The sequence below is a fragment of the Penaeus chinensis genome, chromosome 8 (genome assembly GCF_019202785.1).
Source record: "Penaeus chinensis breed Huanghai No. 1 chromosome 8, ASM1920278v2, whole genome shotgun sequence".
In the NCBI taxonomy this organism is placed as follows: Eukaryota; Metazoa; Arthropoda; class Malacostraca; order Decapoda; family Penaeidae; genus Penaeus; species Penaeus chinensis.
In genome coordinates, this window is record NC_061826.1 from 41,303,604 (window position 1) to 41,320,218 (window position 16,615).

Consider the following 16,615-nt stretch of genomic DNA (forward strand, 5'->3'; position numbering starts at 1 on the left):
TCAGATTCTGCATTTAAGGTGTTAGGGGTCATTACCAATAATACCAAAGTTATGGTTATTTGTTGCAGTGAAAAGTGGCACTGATGGGCATAAAAATCCTGTCAACTGACGGTAATTTGCATAAAGTGAAAATTCCTGTCTTCAGTTCTCAAGAAAACGTCATATTTACATAGATTTAAATGTCTGACTGAATCTATTAAGACTAGTCAATATTTATATTTAGTTACCAAGTCTTTATCATATTCATTAGTATTACCTTAATATCTAGGAAATTATTCTCGCGATATAATTATAATGGTCTTTACGTTTCATAAACAAGTGGACTGATGACTTTGTATGGATGCCATGTAGGAAGAAAAGTTATATTTCGTTAATTGTTTTGAGGTTGTAGAAAAGATATGGGAAAGGCAAGAACTTGAACAACTAATTAGAATGATTTTGTTTCTTCTTGAATTTTTCGTAATAGTTTTATGCCCGAGGTGGTACAATGCATGATGAAAAAATAAATCTACTCAGCAAATACATTAGTGTTACGTGTGTCGCTCTTACACACAAAATACAGATATATGAATAAATATACATAATTTAAAAAACAAAGTGATATTAAATAAATCAGCTACTCATATACACTTTACGTGCACACGTAAAATAAATATTGTTTTAAGTTCGATGCAACAAAGTGTAAAAATTACTAATTTTTATAAAAATAGCATGACAACAATGCAGCCATTGAACTTAACCTTGAAACAAAAAGTGAATAAGTAAGCAAATTAATAATAATTTAATTAAATGTAAAATTAAGAAAGATGCGCCGGAAAGTACATAAGTATATACCCACAATTGCCAACGAAGTATGTAATGTGTAGTTATGTCAACATTTCAAAATTTCAGTTGCTTTAACATATTCTACTGTGAGCATATAGGCAAAGGAATGGAGAGAAAGCACACCAAACGAAGAAGGAAAAGGACAAGAAGGGAGAAGAGAGAGAAAAAAATACTTTGTCTTCACAAACATTGAAAGGGAAAGTGACTCAAAATACTTGTTAAACAGGTTTTGACACTAACGTTACAATCCAGTACTTTCTAGCTGGCTATCCCTTATAAGATATGCCGAATCTTCTTCAATGATTCAACCCCATATTCAGAAAAAAAGTACATTAAACACTAAATTTGGCATTCACCTCTATATACTCTTCCCTTCTGACGTCAAAGAGTCACATTACAATTGCAATTGCAAGTGAATTCAGACCAACATACGGATAAAACATGAATAACGCATATAACCAGACCGTACCGGCACATACTGCTTCGCTCCGGGAAAAAACTCGTCTCTTTCAGCAGTGACTAGAAATGAACTGCCTTTCGTATTCAGATAAGGGCACCCACGCGGCCTTCCCCATGGATGTTCAGAGTGCGAACAAACATTGCACTTGGATGTGCTCGAGCTTGGTATCTGTATGTGATAAAAGCAAAGTGTATATATGTCTTTAAACTTGTGTTTGCATGTTCTAAAGGTTAGTATTTTGTATGTGCTAAAGTGTAATGTAAATGTTTTAACACAAGTATTTGCATCTAGTGATTGGATTTTTTGCGGGTGACAAAGCGCATTGAAATGTCTAAAAACTTGTGACTGCATGATCTTGAGGTTATGTTTTTATAGGTGATAAAATGCAGTGTAAATGTCTTAAAACTAAAGTGTTTGCATGTACTAAAAGTTACTATTCCGTAGATGTTAAAGCATGGATTACATACGTAACGCGTGCTAATGATTACATGTGACAGGAAGTTCACATGTAATATAAATTAGTTTCTGAATCCACTGAAGTACCTGTTCGCTTTTGTTTACATAAAAGTGGTCCTCGACAATGAAACTGATAATTTGCTTTAAAGGCAACTTTTTGCATGTCACAACGGGATGATTCTATGCAATGAAGGTTAGTTATCTGTGTTAAAACCTGTGTTGTTGTCATACGTGCTGGAGTTTAGTTATAGTGTTAAAATCATAGTGTTAAAGAACGATTAACATAAAATAGTAATAATTTGTCAAAAATAAGAAACAGATTAATAGATAAATTAAAAGAGAATAGATAAAAATAAAATAAAAATAGAATAGACTGATAGAATATAATAGATAAATAAATAATCATACCAGGGGAGAAGGAGTTGTAAATACTAAGCATTCAGGGTTCCTACAGGCACGGGTCACAAGCGGCTGGTCAATTGATCGACAGAATCAATAAAAGATAAATGATACATAAGATGCCTTTCCAACAGTAGAAAGATATTATTTAATGATTAGTATAAAGATTAAAGTTGAGTGTACCAGGCCGAATTGGCGAAATATAAACTAAACACACATTAACCTTCAGTCTGGTCGTAGAGACCGTGAGATGAATACTCTGATAATTGGCAACGGCCGTGTAACATTCATTTTATCCTGTAGTTTCATTTCTGTATTTTGTACACGGGTGTGTCTGTTGGAAGCGTTCATAATGTTACCGTGAGTATTTAAAAAAAAATGAAGCACTACATTCATGAATAACTTTTGATTATATATATATAATATATATATATATATATATATATATATATATATATATATATATATATATATATATATATATATACACTGTGTGAGTGAGTGAATGAATGGGGTATGTGTGTATATATACAAATATATACACATATATATTTATATAATATATTTTTTTTTTCTTCCTTTTATTCTTGTCCTTTCTTTTCCTTCTTTCTCTACTACATTATTCCTCTACCATTCGGAACACTCCTATACACAGACAAGATATCTAGTTCAAATCGATTCTAGAATAGATATATCCTATTTCATCAATAATGGGCTAATACTTCGATAGTCTCCATTTTACTAATATATAATATACTACATATTGATATACATGTTAACAGTAACTCACCAAAATCCAGGTAAGAATTACATCTAACAATTTCAATAAAATGAAAATAACAAAACATATTACAGCTCTCTTAATAGCACAAAAAAGGTAGAAAAAAATGCACACTACAACTCAGTGATTTAATAAGCATTAAGATGATACACTGACGTAAGCAACAGCAAAAAGGGGTGGTCAGACAAGCCCATCCACAGAGTAACGTTCCTGCATGAATAAAACTTTCAACCAGACTCTACTAGAATGCACTGCTTCACACCAGGAAACGTCTGTGTACTTTAGGACGGGTAGAAGAAAACGAGTGCTAATCTTTTATTAACCTGTTGTATGAAAAAAAAAAAAAAAAAAAAAAAAAAAGGCTTGTTTCTGTTTCCCTTTCCCTTTCTCTCTCTCTCTTCCTCTTCCTCTTTCTCTCTCTCTTCCTCTTTCTCTCTCTCTCTCTCTCTTTCTCTTTCTCTCTTCCTCTTCCTCTTTCTGTATCTCTTCCTCTTCCTCTTTCTCTCTCTCTCTCTTTCTCTTTCTCTCTCTCTTCCTCTTCCTGCTTGTTTCTGTTTCCCTTTCCTTTCTCTCTCTCTTCCTCTCTCTCTCTCTCTCTCTCTCTCTCTCTCTCTTCTCTCTCTCTCTCTCTCTCTCTCTCTCTCTCTCTCTCTCTCTCTCTCTCTCTCTCTCTCTCTTCCTCTTTCTCTCTCTCTTCCTCTATCTCTATCTCTCTCTTCCTCTTTCTCTTTCTCTCTCTCTTCCTCTTTCTCTTTCTCCATCTCTCTCTCTTCCTCTTCCTCTTTCTCTCTCTCTTCCTCTTTCTCTTTCTCTTCCGCTCTCTCTCTTTCCCTGTAAATATGTATCCCAAGACAAAAATGTTTACCATTTCAAAGTTATGTTAGTGTTATTTAGTTAACCGGCAATGTAATGGTAACCTGCTATAACACACTGTGAAACTCGGATCAGAACTTATATAAATAGGAAAAAAATATGAAGGAAATAATGACAAAATCATCATAAAAACAACAAGTTTTTGGATGTAACTATTATTACATCCATTACATCCAAACTATGTAGTATACTTAATATTCTGCAACTGATTCAGGATGATTAAGCATGTATTGTGTTTCTGGTTTCATGGCCTTGCTTATTGTAGATTGTAGGGTGGCAACTAGCAGCTATAACAGTGATAGCAGTAGTTAAGATCATAGAGGGAATGATGATAATGTTTATGAATATTATGATGAAAGTGTCTGTATTTAGAGCAGTAATGATATTTTTAGTGATAATTAATTTATGATGATGGTAATTGTAATGGTGACGAAAGTAATGACATTAATAATAGTAATAATGATGGAAGAAATATATATATAAATATATACGGGACATGTGTGTCTTTTTTACTCTGCCTGTATCTGTGTATGTGTGAATGTGTGTGTGTGAATGTGTATATATATATACATATATATATTATACATATATATGTGTGTGTGTAATAAATATATATAATGTATGCATATGTATATATACTTAGTCTGTCTTGTGTACTATCACATGCTGTATGTTATACAGTTTTTCAGTGTTCTTAGGTATAAATTCGCTACAGGAAACTTATTGAACTTATTGAATTGAAAAAGATGTTTTCGGACATAGATAGCATTAAAAAAATGTACTGTAACATTTCTACCTATCTATTCTTATATCTGTATTCAGAAGTTTCTTCACCTATATTTGGTGATTCTCAGCTACATTAAGTAACTAAAGTGAGGTAACATCATAGCTTCTGTTTTCATTATTAACACAGTTCAAGGACTACTAGTACCTGGCTGTAAAACGTTTTTTTATGCTGATGTTAGACAGACAATTGCTCTGCTAATGCATTTTTTTTATTTCAAATCTTATTGCGATCTGCAAGGACAGTTAACAATGAGATGCTTCGAAGAAGTCAAGATTCATTGAATAATCACTGTTTGTACTTAAACAAAGCTACTATTTTGGACCGTGAAATCGACAAACAATACACACAAGGCCTACCGTACTGTCTGTAATATCACTGTATGACAATGAGTAGTTACTCTGTTTACAAAGACAGTTAAGAATGAGGCCTTCAAAGAAATGAAAAAAATAATGAAAACATATCAAAATAAAATATATTTGAAATTCCACGTCATGAAGAATTGGAATAAGACATTTTAAAACAGAAATGTACACTCAGTAGTTACTGAATCCCTGTCATCTTCAACAATAAGTATCTTGGTAGTAGAGCTAAACAATAAATAAATCATTATGTTGTCACTTAACATTATGGCAACTTTTAGTGCATAGAGAAGAATACATTGCAAACATTCTCTCATAATAAAAACAAAATGATAATACACAAAAGGTACTATCTTCAGCAGTGCTTCGATCACAAAAAAACTCTCTTGGTTTCTCCAGCAAGTGCAGCAAATGGAAGGTGTTTTAGTGCCCCTCAGTTGAAGGCATTCTTCTTTGCTGTAAAATAATAACAAATAAGATTAATCAACATGTTAAAGTGTAGTGTACAATATAGTTTTTCACCCATATACACTGAAAAGTGTATTGGGGAAGAATTGTGACGTTTAAGGTTTTATGAGTTTCCTAAGGGAGACTAATATTTTCAATTAAACTTAACTATGCACAATACTCATGCAGTAATTTTATGCATTTATAGCATATTTAATTTTTGTTTTTGATCTTTTAAAACAGTCTTTATTATTATTCTTTTTTACTTACAAGAGACATTATTTATTCATAGATTTTAAGTTTTAATTATTTTAACTTAGAAAGTCTTTTAGCTTATATAGGTAGATACACAGGTGAAGAGATACAAAAGCAAAGATACATAGATAGATATACAGATACATACATTAATAGATAGACATATAGATCAATAGGCATACAGAGAACGAATATAAGCAGACATACAGTGAAGGACAAAGATGCAGGCATGATAGACAGTTTTATAAACAAACAGACGGATATACACAGAAAAATAATACTAGACGAAATTAAGAAATGTAGCAAGCACTCACCTGGATTGGTTCGTCTTGCGTAGCCTCTCTTGCCGAAGCTGTACTGGCCGTAGTTGGTGCTCCCGAGTCGCCTCTCGCCGGGGAAATGTCTTCTGCGAGTGATGACCAGCTGGGGCGCTGCGTCGGCCGCGAGGAACAGGAGGGACACCAACATCAGCACCAGGAACTGTGGTTAGGAGTGGAATGAGTACATTGTGATTGCGAGTTCGACTTCTGTTTTCTCTTTGTATTGGTATGTGGAATCGTGTTGGTGAGTAGTGGGTAGTGTATGAGTTTTTTGATTAGCTTTCGGTATTTAAATTGATATCTGTTCATCCGTCAATGCTGGTTATTTTTATTGTGAATATTTTGCATTTTACAAGTGGAAAGGTGAGTGATATTTTGTATCTCGAAACTGATACTTACAATTATCTTCATGGCGTTTGGTCTTGGAAAGGTCTGACACGTCTGGAAAAAAAAAAAAAAATATTAGAAAAAATAGACAAATACCTAAACAGAAAAAAACACACACAAAACGTACACACATTCACACTAGAACACCTCATAAGTGCATATAAAGAGATGCATGAAAATATGAAAACACGCTCATACACATTTCGCGTGCAAGCTTTTCGCCGAGTGTTTTCCCCGAGGGATTATTGGCCGAGCGGACACACGCCACCAGACATGATGCCGAATCTACCGTTTATTGCTGTTACTGGATCATAAACAAAGGTTTGTTTTTAATCCTTTTTATTCCAGAAAAGGAAGATATACTAAACATAGTAGAAACATCGTATAAATTCCTTTTAAAAAAGTAATGCAATAAAATCAGGCAATGCCCCATGACAAGTTTTGTTGCACGGGGATGCAGCCAAAGTCCAAGTGTTACCACGTATCTCTGCGATGGTCATTCCTGGCAGAGGATTCAAATAAAGAAGGAATATCAGCCACTCTAAAGGAGTGTTGACCCAGGGAGCTGACGACTCGGGAGTGGAGCTGAGGAGGCCCGTTGGCAAGTATCGGTGGATGGATGACACACACAAGCATATAAAAGGGCTATGAAAACCTGACTTTTAAGATCTTGTTTTGACTAATTGCATTTTTTCGTTTTGTTTTCAAGAAATACTTTAATATATTATGCATATTCAACTAAAGGTTTTCTTGCATTATAATTTTGAATCACTATCTGCTTTTCTTATGAAAATGGCCACTTTATATACTATATTCGATTCGGCGATGTGTCCGGTCGGCGAAAAATCCGAAAGCTCACACACAAAACAGTTCAGCGGATAACTTACATGCAAGGCTGAATTGTCTGTGACTCTTCTGTCAACGAAAGGACTGAAACAACTGAAATGCAGGCGCTTGTCTACTATCTTATATGATTCCTATTGACGCGGATGCCAAATCGACTTTTTGTCCTTTATGCTAAGCCGTATGGATTACGTCAATCATTTCCATACATTTACAAACTTATCACTCTAGGAAAGTGAAAGTTTTTTGTCCTGTATTTCATTAGCCAAAGTGAGTGAAAATATGGACAGAACAGGAATCATAAATTAGCTCATTCAGAAAAATAAAACTTTTAAAACGTCTATATTCGTGTTTCAGAAAAACAGAATTGTGTTCATTTCATTCATGAAGCGAAGAGTAATAATAAGATGTTAACAAAAGAACGGTGGGGCTTAAGTAATTGTCATCTGCCGACTTATCGATAGCCATTAGGAAAGGCAATCTTTAACAAAGCAGGCAATTTTTCTTGCGCCCCTGAATACAGAATCAGCCTCTGTGATAATCTGCTAGCCATATCAGTAACATGAGAAAGAAAGAAAAAAAAAATGCGTCAGAGTAGACAGACCGCATTAATGTAAACAATACTAGAATTTTCCGGATACATAGAAAGCATTATTCCTTTTAGAAGACAAATATTCTATATCCATGAGAGTTTACACCAGTTCACGCTGGTCGAATGACGCAAACTACAGCATTGCTAAATCTGTGACGTATTTCCAAACATTTCGAAATATTCATGATAGCGAAGATAGGATGGCAGAGTCTATTTAATTTCCCGCCGCAGTTAGTTCATTCCGGTAACAAGGTTATTCTTATCCGCCCGCCCTTTCTCTCCTATCCTGGATATAAAAAAATATATATGAAAATTAAGTATTCAATATTATTTCTTATTTATTTAAATCGCATATCACTTTCTAACGAATTTTCAACAATAACTTTTGTCTCCCTCTTTTGTCACTTATTTAAAAATTATCGTTGACCTATTAACCGTGTCATTTCAAAAATATAAAATATTTTGATAATTTCAGGTTTTCCATCGTCTTTCCGTTCACAAAAGAGTAATAGGAAAACGATTAACTAATGACGTCCATGTACAGAAACACAACTACATAATGTGTCATTCATGTATCATAAATATATTTTTGGAAGCGTCTGGCGGATCCAAAGACTTGAGACCTATGTCAGAAATATTCATCAATGCATCATGTAAGTGAGTGACGTCAAAATGACGTCGGTACGCTAGTACTTTTTGGGGCAATTCTGTTCATGCATTCATCTTGTCCGTCAATATAATCAATTTACTTTTTTTCTTTTCTTTTCTTTTCTCCACAGTATTGTCTCTCTTTTCTCCCTCTCTTTCTCTCTTTTACCTTAACCTAGTATTTTATTTGTCAAAAAGGAATGTGTACATTGTTAATTGTGGGTCAACAACATATTTGTTTATTAATAGACTAAAGACTGTTTATTACTAACCTATTTTACCTTACCTTATAATGGTAGCCAATCTTACTGCTAAGATATATTACAACAATGCAAAGTACATCTAGCAATTAAACTGTTTCCTAATATGAATTCTATGTGGACCGTCTTTGTTTTCACCATTTGCTGATCACGAGCTTCAACTGTTGTTTGTTGAGGTCCCAGAGTCTACGCTAGGGTTCCGAAGTCGTGCTGCTCTTTGAGTAAAAATGTCTTTTGTAGAGTGAATGTCCTCTAGTAAAAACAAAATAGGGTACTTTCCCGAGAACCTCATTTGGAAGCGCCATCCCTGTGCTTTACTGTAGGCTATCATGAAATGTCGAGTTCTGGCACCTACTACGATTTGTACTTCGACTTGTTTTGAATGCTACTTTACCAAATGACCAAGAGAGTTTAGGGAAAAGATTGGTCCATTAGTTTAGTTAAGGAACTGGAGCTTGGATCTTGTCAAGGAGTGGAAACGTCAACAATTGTCCTCTGTCACGAACAAAAGAGATGAGAATGCGCACTAAACTAAAGAGACCTGAAGATGTGAAATACAAAAGGGAACATAAATTGTCAAATGTAATACTAGGAATGGAGAAACGGTGGAAAGGAGAAATTATTGATCTCTCGTTCAACTACAGACGGTAAAATTGTGAAAAGCGAAATAGGATTTGGAGATATCCTGGGATCAGTTTAATGTCCTCATCATCGTCATAGTTGACTTAATCAAATATAGAAACAAAAAAGAATTACTATCAAGGCCTCACACAGAATATAAAGTTTTAGATCCTCGAGGAATCCGAACCCTTGCCTATTTGCAACTCGTGACCCAAACTTGAATTCTGTAACTTATAAAAAACAACCTTTTTCTCAGACTCTTTTGCTTATCGGATAAAATTTTACATAAGTCGAAGTACAAGCCATTGTAGATCTCAGAATTGCATATTCTCGCACAACAAAACACGAGGCTGTCACTTACAGATCCCGGGAAAGTGCCTAATATACTTTAATATGATGGAATGCGCTCTAGAAATGAAAAATAATTCATAGAGGAGCATGGCTTTAGAATCCCAGGGACCAAAACAAACAACAGGTGAAGCATGTGATCAGTAAATGGTGAAAACATGGACGCTTCACATAGAACTCAGATCAGAAGACAGTTCAATTGCCATATTTACTTTGCAATAGTGTAATATTTCCTAATAGTAACATAAGCTAATATTGTAAGTTTTGTCTCTAAAACAGGACACTAATAAATCTTTAACTTATATAAAACACACACACACATATATATGCTGTAGACCCACAATTAAAAATGTACACATTTCTTCTCAACAATTTTTTTATAATACTAATTTAAGATAAAGGAGAATGTGAGGGTGAAAAATAAAGGACATACAGTGGATGAAAAGAGAGAGAACCAAAATAAATTGGATTATATGGACGGACAAGATGAATACATGAATAAAAATTGCCCCAAAGAGTATTGGCGTACCGACGTCACTCACTGATAAGTTGCATTGATGAATATTGCTGACGTAGGTTGCAGGTTTAGGTTCCCTCAGACGCTTTCACAAATATATTTATGATACATGAATGACATATTATGTAGTTGATGTGATACTGTACATGGATGTCATTACTTAATCGTTTTCCTATTAATCTTTTGTGAGTGGGAAGACAAAAAGGAGAGTCTTCCATTACCAAGATATTTTATATTTTTGAAATTACAAAAAAAAATGGTTCGATACCAGTTATCAAATAAGTGACAGAGGGAAACAAGAGATACTTCTGAAAATTCATTAGAAGGTGAAATGTGATGATTGAAATTTTTAAAATAATAATATTGAAGACGATATAATGAATTTGTTTTTCATCTAATCTTTAACCTGAATAGGAGAGAAAGGGCGGACGGATACGTACCTATAAGAATAACCTTGTTACCGGAATGAACTAACTCCGGCGGGAAATTAAATAGACTATCTTCGCTATCATGAATATTACGAAATGTTCGGGAAATACGTCACAGATTTAGTAATGCTGTAGTTTGCGTCATTCGACCAGCGAGAACTGGTGTAAACTCTCATGGATATAGAATATTTGTCTCTTAAAAGGAATAATGCTTTCTCTATCGGTACATTCTAGTATTATTTACATTAATGCGGTCTTTCTTCTCTGCCGCTTCTTCCTTTTCTTATTTCCCCTGTTACTGATATGGCCAGCAAATGATCACAGATTCTGATCCTGTATGCAAGGGCACAAGAAAAATTGCATGGTTTGTTAAAGATTACCCATCCTAATGCTTATTCATAAGTCGGCAGATGACAATTACTTAAGCCTACCGGGTTTTTTTTTTATATAAACACCTTAGTAGTGTTCTCACCTTCACGAATGAAATGAACACACTTCTGGTGTTTTGAAACACGAATACGACTCGGAAAAAATATGTATATATGAACGATTTAATTTATGATTTCTGTTCCCCTCCCTCTTTTTCGCTTGTTTTGGTTAATAGAATGCACGACAAAAATGCATCACTTTCTAAGAGTGATAGATTTGTAAATGTATGGAAATGATTGACGTAAATCATACGGCTTAGCATAAAGGACCAAAGAAGTGATTTGGCATCCGCGTTAATTGGAATCATATAAGATGGTAGACAAGGGCCTGCATTTCTGCTGTTTCAGTCCTGTCGCTGACAGAGGAGTCATACACAACTCAGCCTTGCATGTAAATTTACCAGTATATTGATAGAAAAATATCCATCGATTTGTGTTGTGTGAGCTTCCCAAGTTTTCGTCGACAGAAACTTGGCCGAATCATATATACCATTTGGAGAATAAATAAGTTTGTTGTGGCCGTTATCATAACGATGACAGATACCGAGTCAAAATCATAAGTCAAGAAAATATTTACATGATAAAAACTTGAAAAATACAATAACAGATACAAGCATTTATTCACAATAAAATGAATAGTTAGAATTTACTAAAATGTGACTGTAAAAGTCAAGCTTTTCAAAGTCCTCAATACGTGCTAAAGCGACCCACCGACCAATACTTCCCAACGGGCCTCCTCAGCTCTACTCCCGTCTTAGTCGGAAGCTCCCCGGATCAACAGTCTTTTCTTTTGTTATTCGAATCCTCTATGTCACCCTTCTTAAGAATTTATCCTAGGAAGGCTTTCTGCAAATGTCGATGTCGAATGACGGACGTCGACGTTACCGAGACGGTTATTAGGAGGAGCCGTCGCATAGAAAACGCTGTACTTGAGCTACATCCCCGATGCAAAGTTCATAGTTCCTGAGCTCTTTTGACCTGAAATCATACTGTAGTTTTCATGAATTTTCTTTTTTACTTTGTATAATATATTTAGTTCTCTTGAAAATACTGACTACAGCATACTGTCGTTAACGATCCATTAACAATGGCAAACTATAGATACGGCGTGTCTGTCGGCGATGTCTTTTTGGCCAATAGTTCTTCGGCGAAAAATACGTTCGGCAGATATTCCGAATACGATATGTGTATCGGTTTTTTTTTTTTTTTTTTTTTTTTTTGGTAGATTCACGAACGGGTTTCGCAAGAAGCCACCCGTAACACATACGTGTATCCGTGTGTTTGTGCATAACCTTTATTGTAAACACAATATATGTTTATATGAAATGCCTTTCTGTGTGACTTAATTATGCCTGTCTTTTTGCTTGTGTTTATTTTTTGGATAGATATTTGTGTCTCACTCTTTACTGTTTTTTCTGTCCAGACGTGGCAGAGAAAAAAATCCAAAACCAAACGCCATGAAGATTACTGTAAGTATCAAAACCCCACATCTTTCCACTTGAAAATGCAAAATATCTACAATAGAAATAACCAACATTGACGGATGAAAGAGATCAAAATAAATAGTTGCCGAAAGCTAATCAAATACCTTACACACTACCCACTACTCACAACCACGGTTCTACATGTCAATACAAAGATGTCGAACTCACAATCAGTGTACTCGTACCACTCCTAACAGTTCCTAGTAATGATGTTGGTGTCCCTCCTGTTCCTCGCGGCCGACGTAGCGCCCCAGCTGGTCATCACTCGCAGGAGACATTTCCCCGGCGAGAGGCGACTCGGGAGCACCAACTACGGCCAGTACAGCTTCGGCAAGAGAGGCTACGAAAGACGAACCAATCCAGGTGAGTGCTTGCTATATTTTTCTGTTGAAATTTCTTCTGGTGCATTTTTTTCTATATCCGCCTGTCTGTTTATAGATCTGTATATCGTGTCTGGATCTGTGGCTGTCACTGTATGTCTGCGCCATACATTCGTTTTGTATATACCTGTTCTGTTCATCTATGTGCTTGTGTATCTATTTATCTATTTAGATATCTATCTATCTATATATTTATATTTGCTTAATTTTATATCTATCCACCTGTATGTCTACGTATATAGTCTAAGTTATAGGACATTCTATACTATGCACTATACTTTGATAATAATGTTGATTAATTTAATTTGTTAATCGTTTACAGCAAAGAAGAATGCTGTAAACTAAGAAACGTTGTAACACTCTCCATTTGCTACATTTGCTGGAGAAAAGAAGGGAGACTTTTATGACCAAAGCAATACTGAAGATAGGAACTTCGGTTCGTTATTGTTTTGTATGTATTATTAGAGGATGTGTCAAATCCATTCTTCTCTGTGCACTAAAAAATGTTATATCGTTAAATGACAACGTATTGATTTATTTATTGTATAACTTTACTTCGAAGAGGAAGAATCCATTTTTACATACTTTTCTTGAAGATGACAGGGATTCAATAACCGGTGAGTGGACATTTCTATTCTAAAATGTGCCGGTATACAAGCTTTATATCTTGTTCGAATTCTTCATGTATACGTAGAACTTAAAATAGATTATGTTTTGGTATGTTTTTTTTTTTTCAGTAACCCCATCAGTTCTTTGTGGCACCTCATTTTTTATTGTCTTTGTAAACAGAAACTACTAATTCTGATACAGTATAAACTATACAATAAGGCTAGTTTTTATTGTTTATCGATTCCATTGAGCAAATCAGAAGCTTTATTTAAGTAGGATCTCGATTTCTTCGAAGCAACTCATAGTTGATTGTACGGAGAGTAATAAGATTAAAAAAGAGAAGAAAACGATAAGAATATGTGTATTGTCATGACAAATACCTGTTTAACATCAGTGTAAAGACTGTACAAAGTGGGCTTTGTAAACAATAAAAAACTAAAAGCTATGACATTTTACAATATTTACCCATTGTATTCGGTTAGCACCAAGAGCATTTTCCAGGGATTTATCAGGGAAGAAACGACTGAATACAAATTTACAGGTGAATAAGGTTGTGGTGTTACAGTACATTGTTTTATAGCTGTCTGTGTCCGAGAGCATGTTTTCAAATTCAATCAGGAATCCGTTTTCTATTCTTCGTCTTTAACCTAAGAACACCGAAAGAGTATATGAATGACACATTATGTCATACATATATACATATCTATATATGTGTGTGTGTGTGTGTGTGTGTGCAATAGAGATAGCGAGAGAGAGAGTGGCTGTGTGTGTGTGAGAATAGCTGTGTGTATGTATGCATGTATGTATACACATGCATATATATATATATATATATATATATATATACATATACATGCATATATATTTCCATTTATAGTGAGACAGCCAGGCAGATTTCTCTTGTATGCGTGTACATTTATGTTTTTTTATCAATTATTTTTTATTTTACATTCTTCTAATCTCTCATCTTCGTCATTATTATTATCACTATTACCATCATAATTATTATTATTATTATTATCGTTATCATTATTATTATCATTATTATTGCAATTATCATTATGAATATTATTATCATTATTAATATCATTATCATCATTATTATTGTGGTCATTATCAATATAATCATTGATAGCGTTGTTGTTTTTACTATTACCATTGTAGCGGGGCGTAGACCAAGTAGATTTTTATGTATCTGGTTGAGTTCGGGCTCGACCGAGAATAAGACTAAAACTATTCAGGAAAAGATTCGTCTGCAGTGAACAGATGTAAGGTTCCAGGCCTACGTCACGCTGCCACCACCCGATTAGTAGGTTCGGGAACCGTGTGTGTTGTGTATGGGGGTGTGAATGTTGTATGAGAAGAGGGTGGAAGGAAAATACAGAATGTGTGTGCTGAATGTTGGATGTGTAAGTGTGTAAATGTGAAAAGGGAGATAGCGTAGGCTGAGCGTCTGCGTGGACGTGTATGAAAGAAAAAGCAAGATCATAGAATTCTTCCTCTTCCCTTCGGATTGAGCATCCACCTGCTGGAAGTGGGAACCCAGGTGTAGCAAAGTTATGATCTATTCTAGAATATCAGCTTAATATACTCTAATTCATCTAGCCTTTTTACAGCCTTTCAGGGTTGCGAGATAGAGTAACCAGCAATGTGCTGTTTAGGAGACCCAAGTCCAAGAACGTTAAGCATTCAGCTTTAGTCAAAACCAGAACTTAACACAGATGTCGTTTGTTTTCCTGACTGGGACTGAGTGAAAGTTCTATGACGGTATGATGTTTATTTAGCGGTTTACACTCATTAGGGAGGTCTACAAATGATTCAGTCATGAGAAATTGATAGTTGCGTACATCACCAATTTAATCACAGCGGGGGTGATGTACGTGGAAATCAACACCAGATGTTAAAAAAAATAACTCACGAACATTTACCCCTAAGTTGGCGTCCCAACTCTATAAGTATTTTTAGACAGAGTATAAGCACAAACAAATACACCAAACACTAATTTAAACAAATTAATCTCCAACCCAGAATGGAGATTAACAAACAAACAAAAAAAATATATATATAGTGCTGAGGAACTCTGAATAAAAACACTTGTGTAGTTAACGAGATAAAAACTTGTACAAAGAAATTTACTTAGCGGCGGAAGCCAAGTAAAACAATAAAACACCAAAAGGTCATATCACGAAGACTGCCTGAACACCCACAAGGTCAGGCAGGAATCGACCAAGGCAAAGTAAAAACAATAAACAAAAGATCGGCAAAGATAAGCGGAAACGGCCCTTAAAATACGGGCGAGAATGTGGAAGATTCTCCCAGGAGGTACGGATCCTCAAGCTGGGGAAAAGGAAAAAGGAACAAAGAAACAACCAATCGTAAAAACAACAACAACAAAAAAAAACAACTAAGTAATAACTTAGCTTAAAAATAGGAAATGGCACACAGGAGGTACGGATCCTCAAGCAGTGTTCCTTCTAAGTGAGTGGTCCTTTTATGCTCTGATAATTTGTGATCAAAGGGCTGCTTTGGGTTTCTGTGGAAGAGAGTGCACCCTGCAAGTAGTAATGCAGCATGACACACGCCAAAGTCCAACAGAGACCAGGTGTCTTCCACACACAACCATAAGAATACTTATCTTGCAAAACAAATCACGGATTCGTTAATTCTGGCGTGAAGCGAGGCAAATCCACAGCAAGGTAAATCCAAAGCGAGCACAATACCGGGAGCGGAACCACTGTCCAGCATAGAAGTCAGGACCGAACTGTCTTCCCCATAAGCATGGCGCGAAAAGAAAAAAATAGGCAAAGCTTTGGAAGACCAACCCGATAGTTCGGTAGTCCAAACAACCCAAAGGACCCGAACTACCATGAAAAGAGAGAGGGGGAGAAAAACAAACACCCAAAATATGTAATAACCATTACTCTCTTCAGGGGTTATATTGACACTTTGGAAGCGTCGCCAAAGAGATAGAATATTAAACAAATAATAATAAAGGAAAGAATACATAGGAGAACTGTTAATGTACAATTTGCGTGAAAATTGTGCATTTCGGGCTGTAACTCTCTACGGTATTGGACTTAGAAAATAAATAAATCTCTATTTTTTCTC

General features: G+C 35.1%; 1 protein-coding gene and 1 long non-coding RNA gene across 3 annotated transcripts; one reads left to right on the forward strand and one right to left on the reverse strand.

Annotated features, from left to right (window-relative positions):
• Positions 1-1,410: 1,410 nt before the first annotated feature.
• Positions 1,411-14,538, forward strand: LOC125027941. Of its 2 annotated transcripts, none has more exons than XM_047617116.1 (4): positions 1,411-1,455; positions 12,458-12,503; positions 12,716-12,881; positions 13,221-14,538. In XM_047617116.1, the coding sequence occupies exons 1-4, from the start codon at positions 1,435-1,437 to the stop codon at positions 13,303-13,305; spliced, it is 318 nt and encodes a 105-aa protein (XP_047473072.1). In that variant the 5' UTR covers positions 1,411-1,434; the 3' UTR covers positions 13,306-14,538. The 2 variants fall into 2 exon arrangements, with proteins under 2 accessions (XP_047473072.1, XP_047473071.1); XM_047617115.1 differs by having other exon boundaries at positions 1,419-1,514.
• On the reverse strand, positions 3,649-7,904 carry LOC125027946. The gene is made up of 4 exons (XR_007115075.1): positions 7,237-7,904; positions 6,362-6,403; positions 5,957-6,122; positions 3,649-5,396 (listed from the first exon to the last, which is right to left on the reverse strand). It is a non-coding gene; the product is annotated as an uncharacterized LOC125027946 (long non-coding RNA).
• Positions 14,539-16,615: the final 2,077 nt, after the last annotated feature.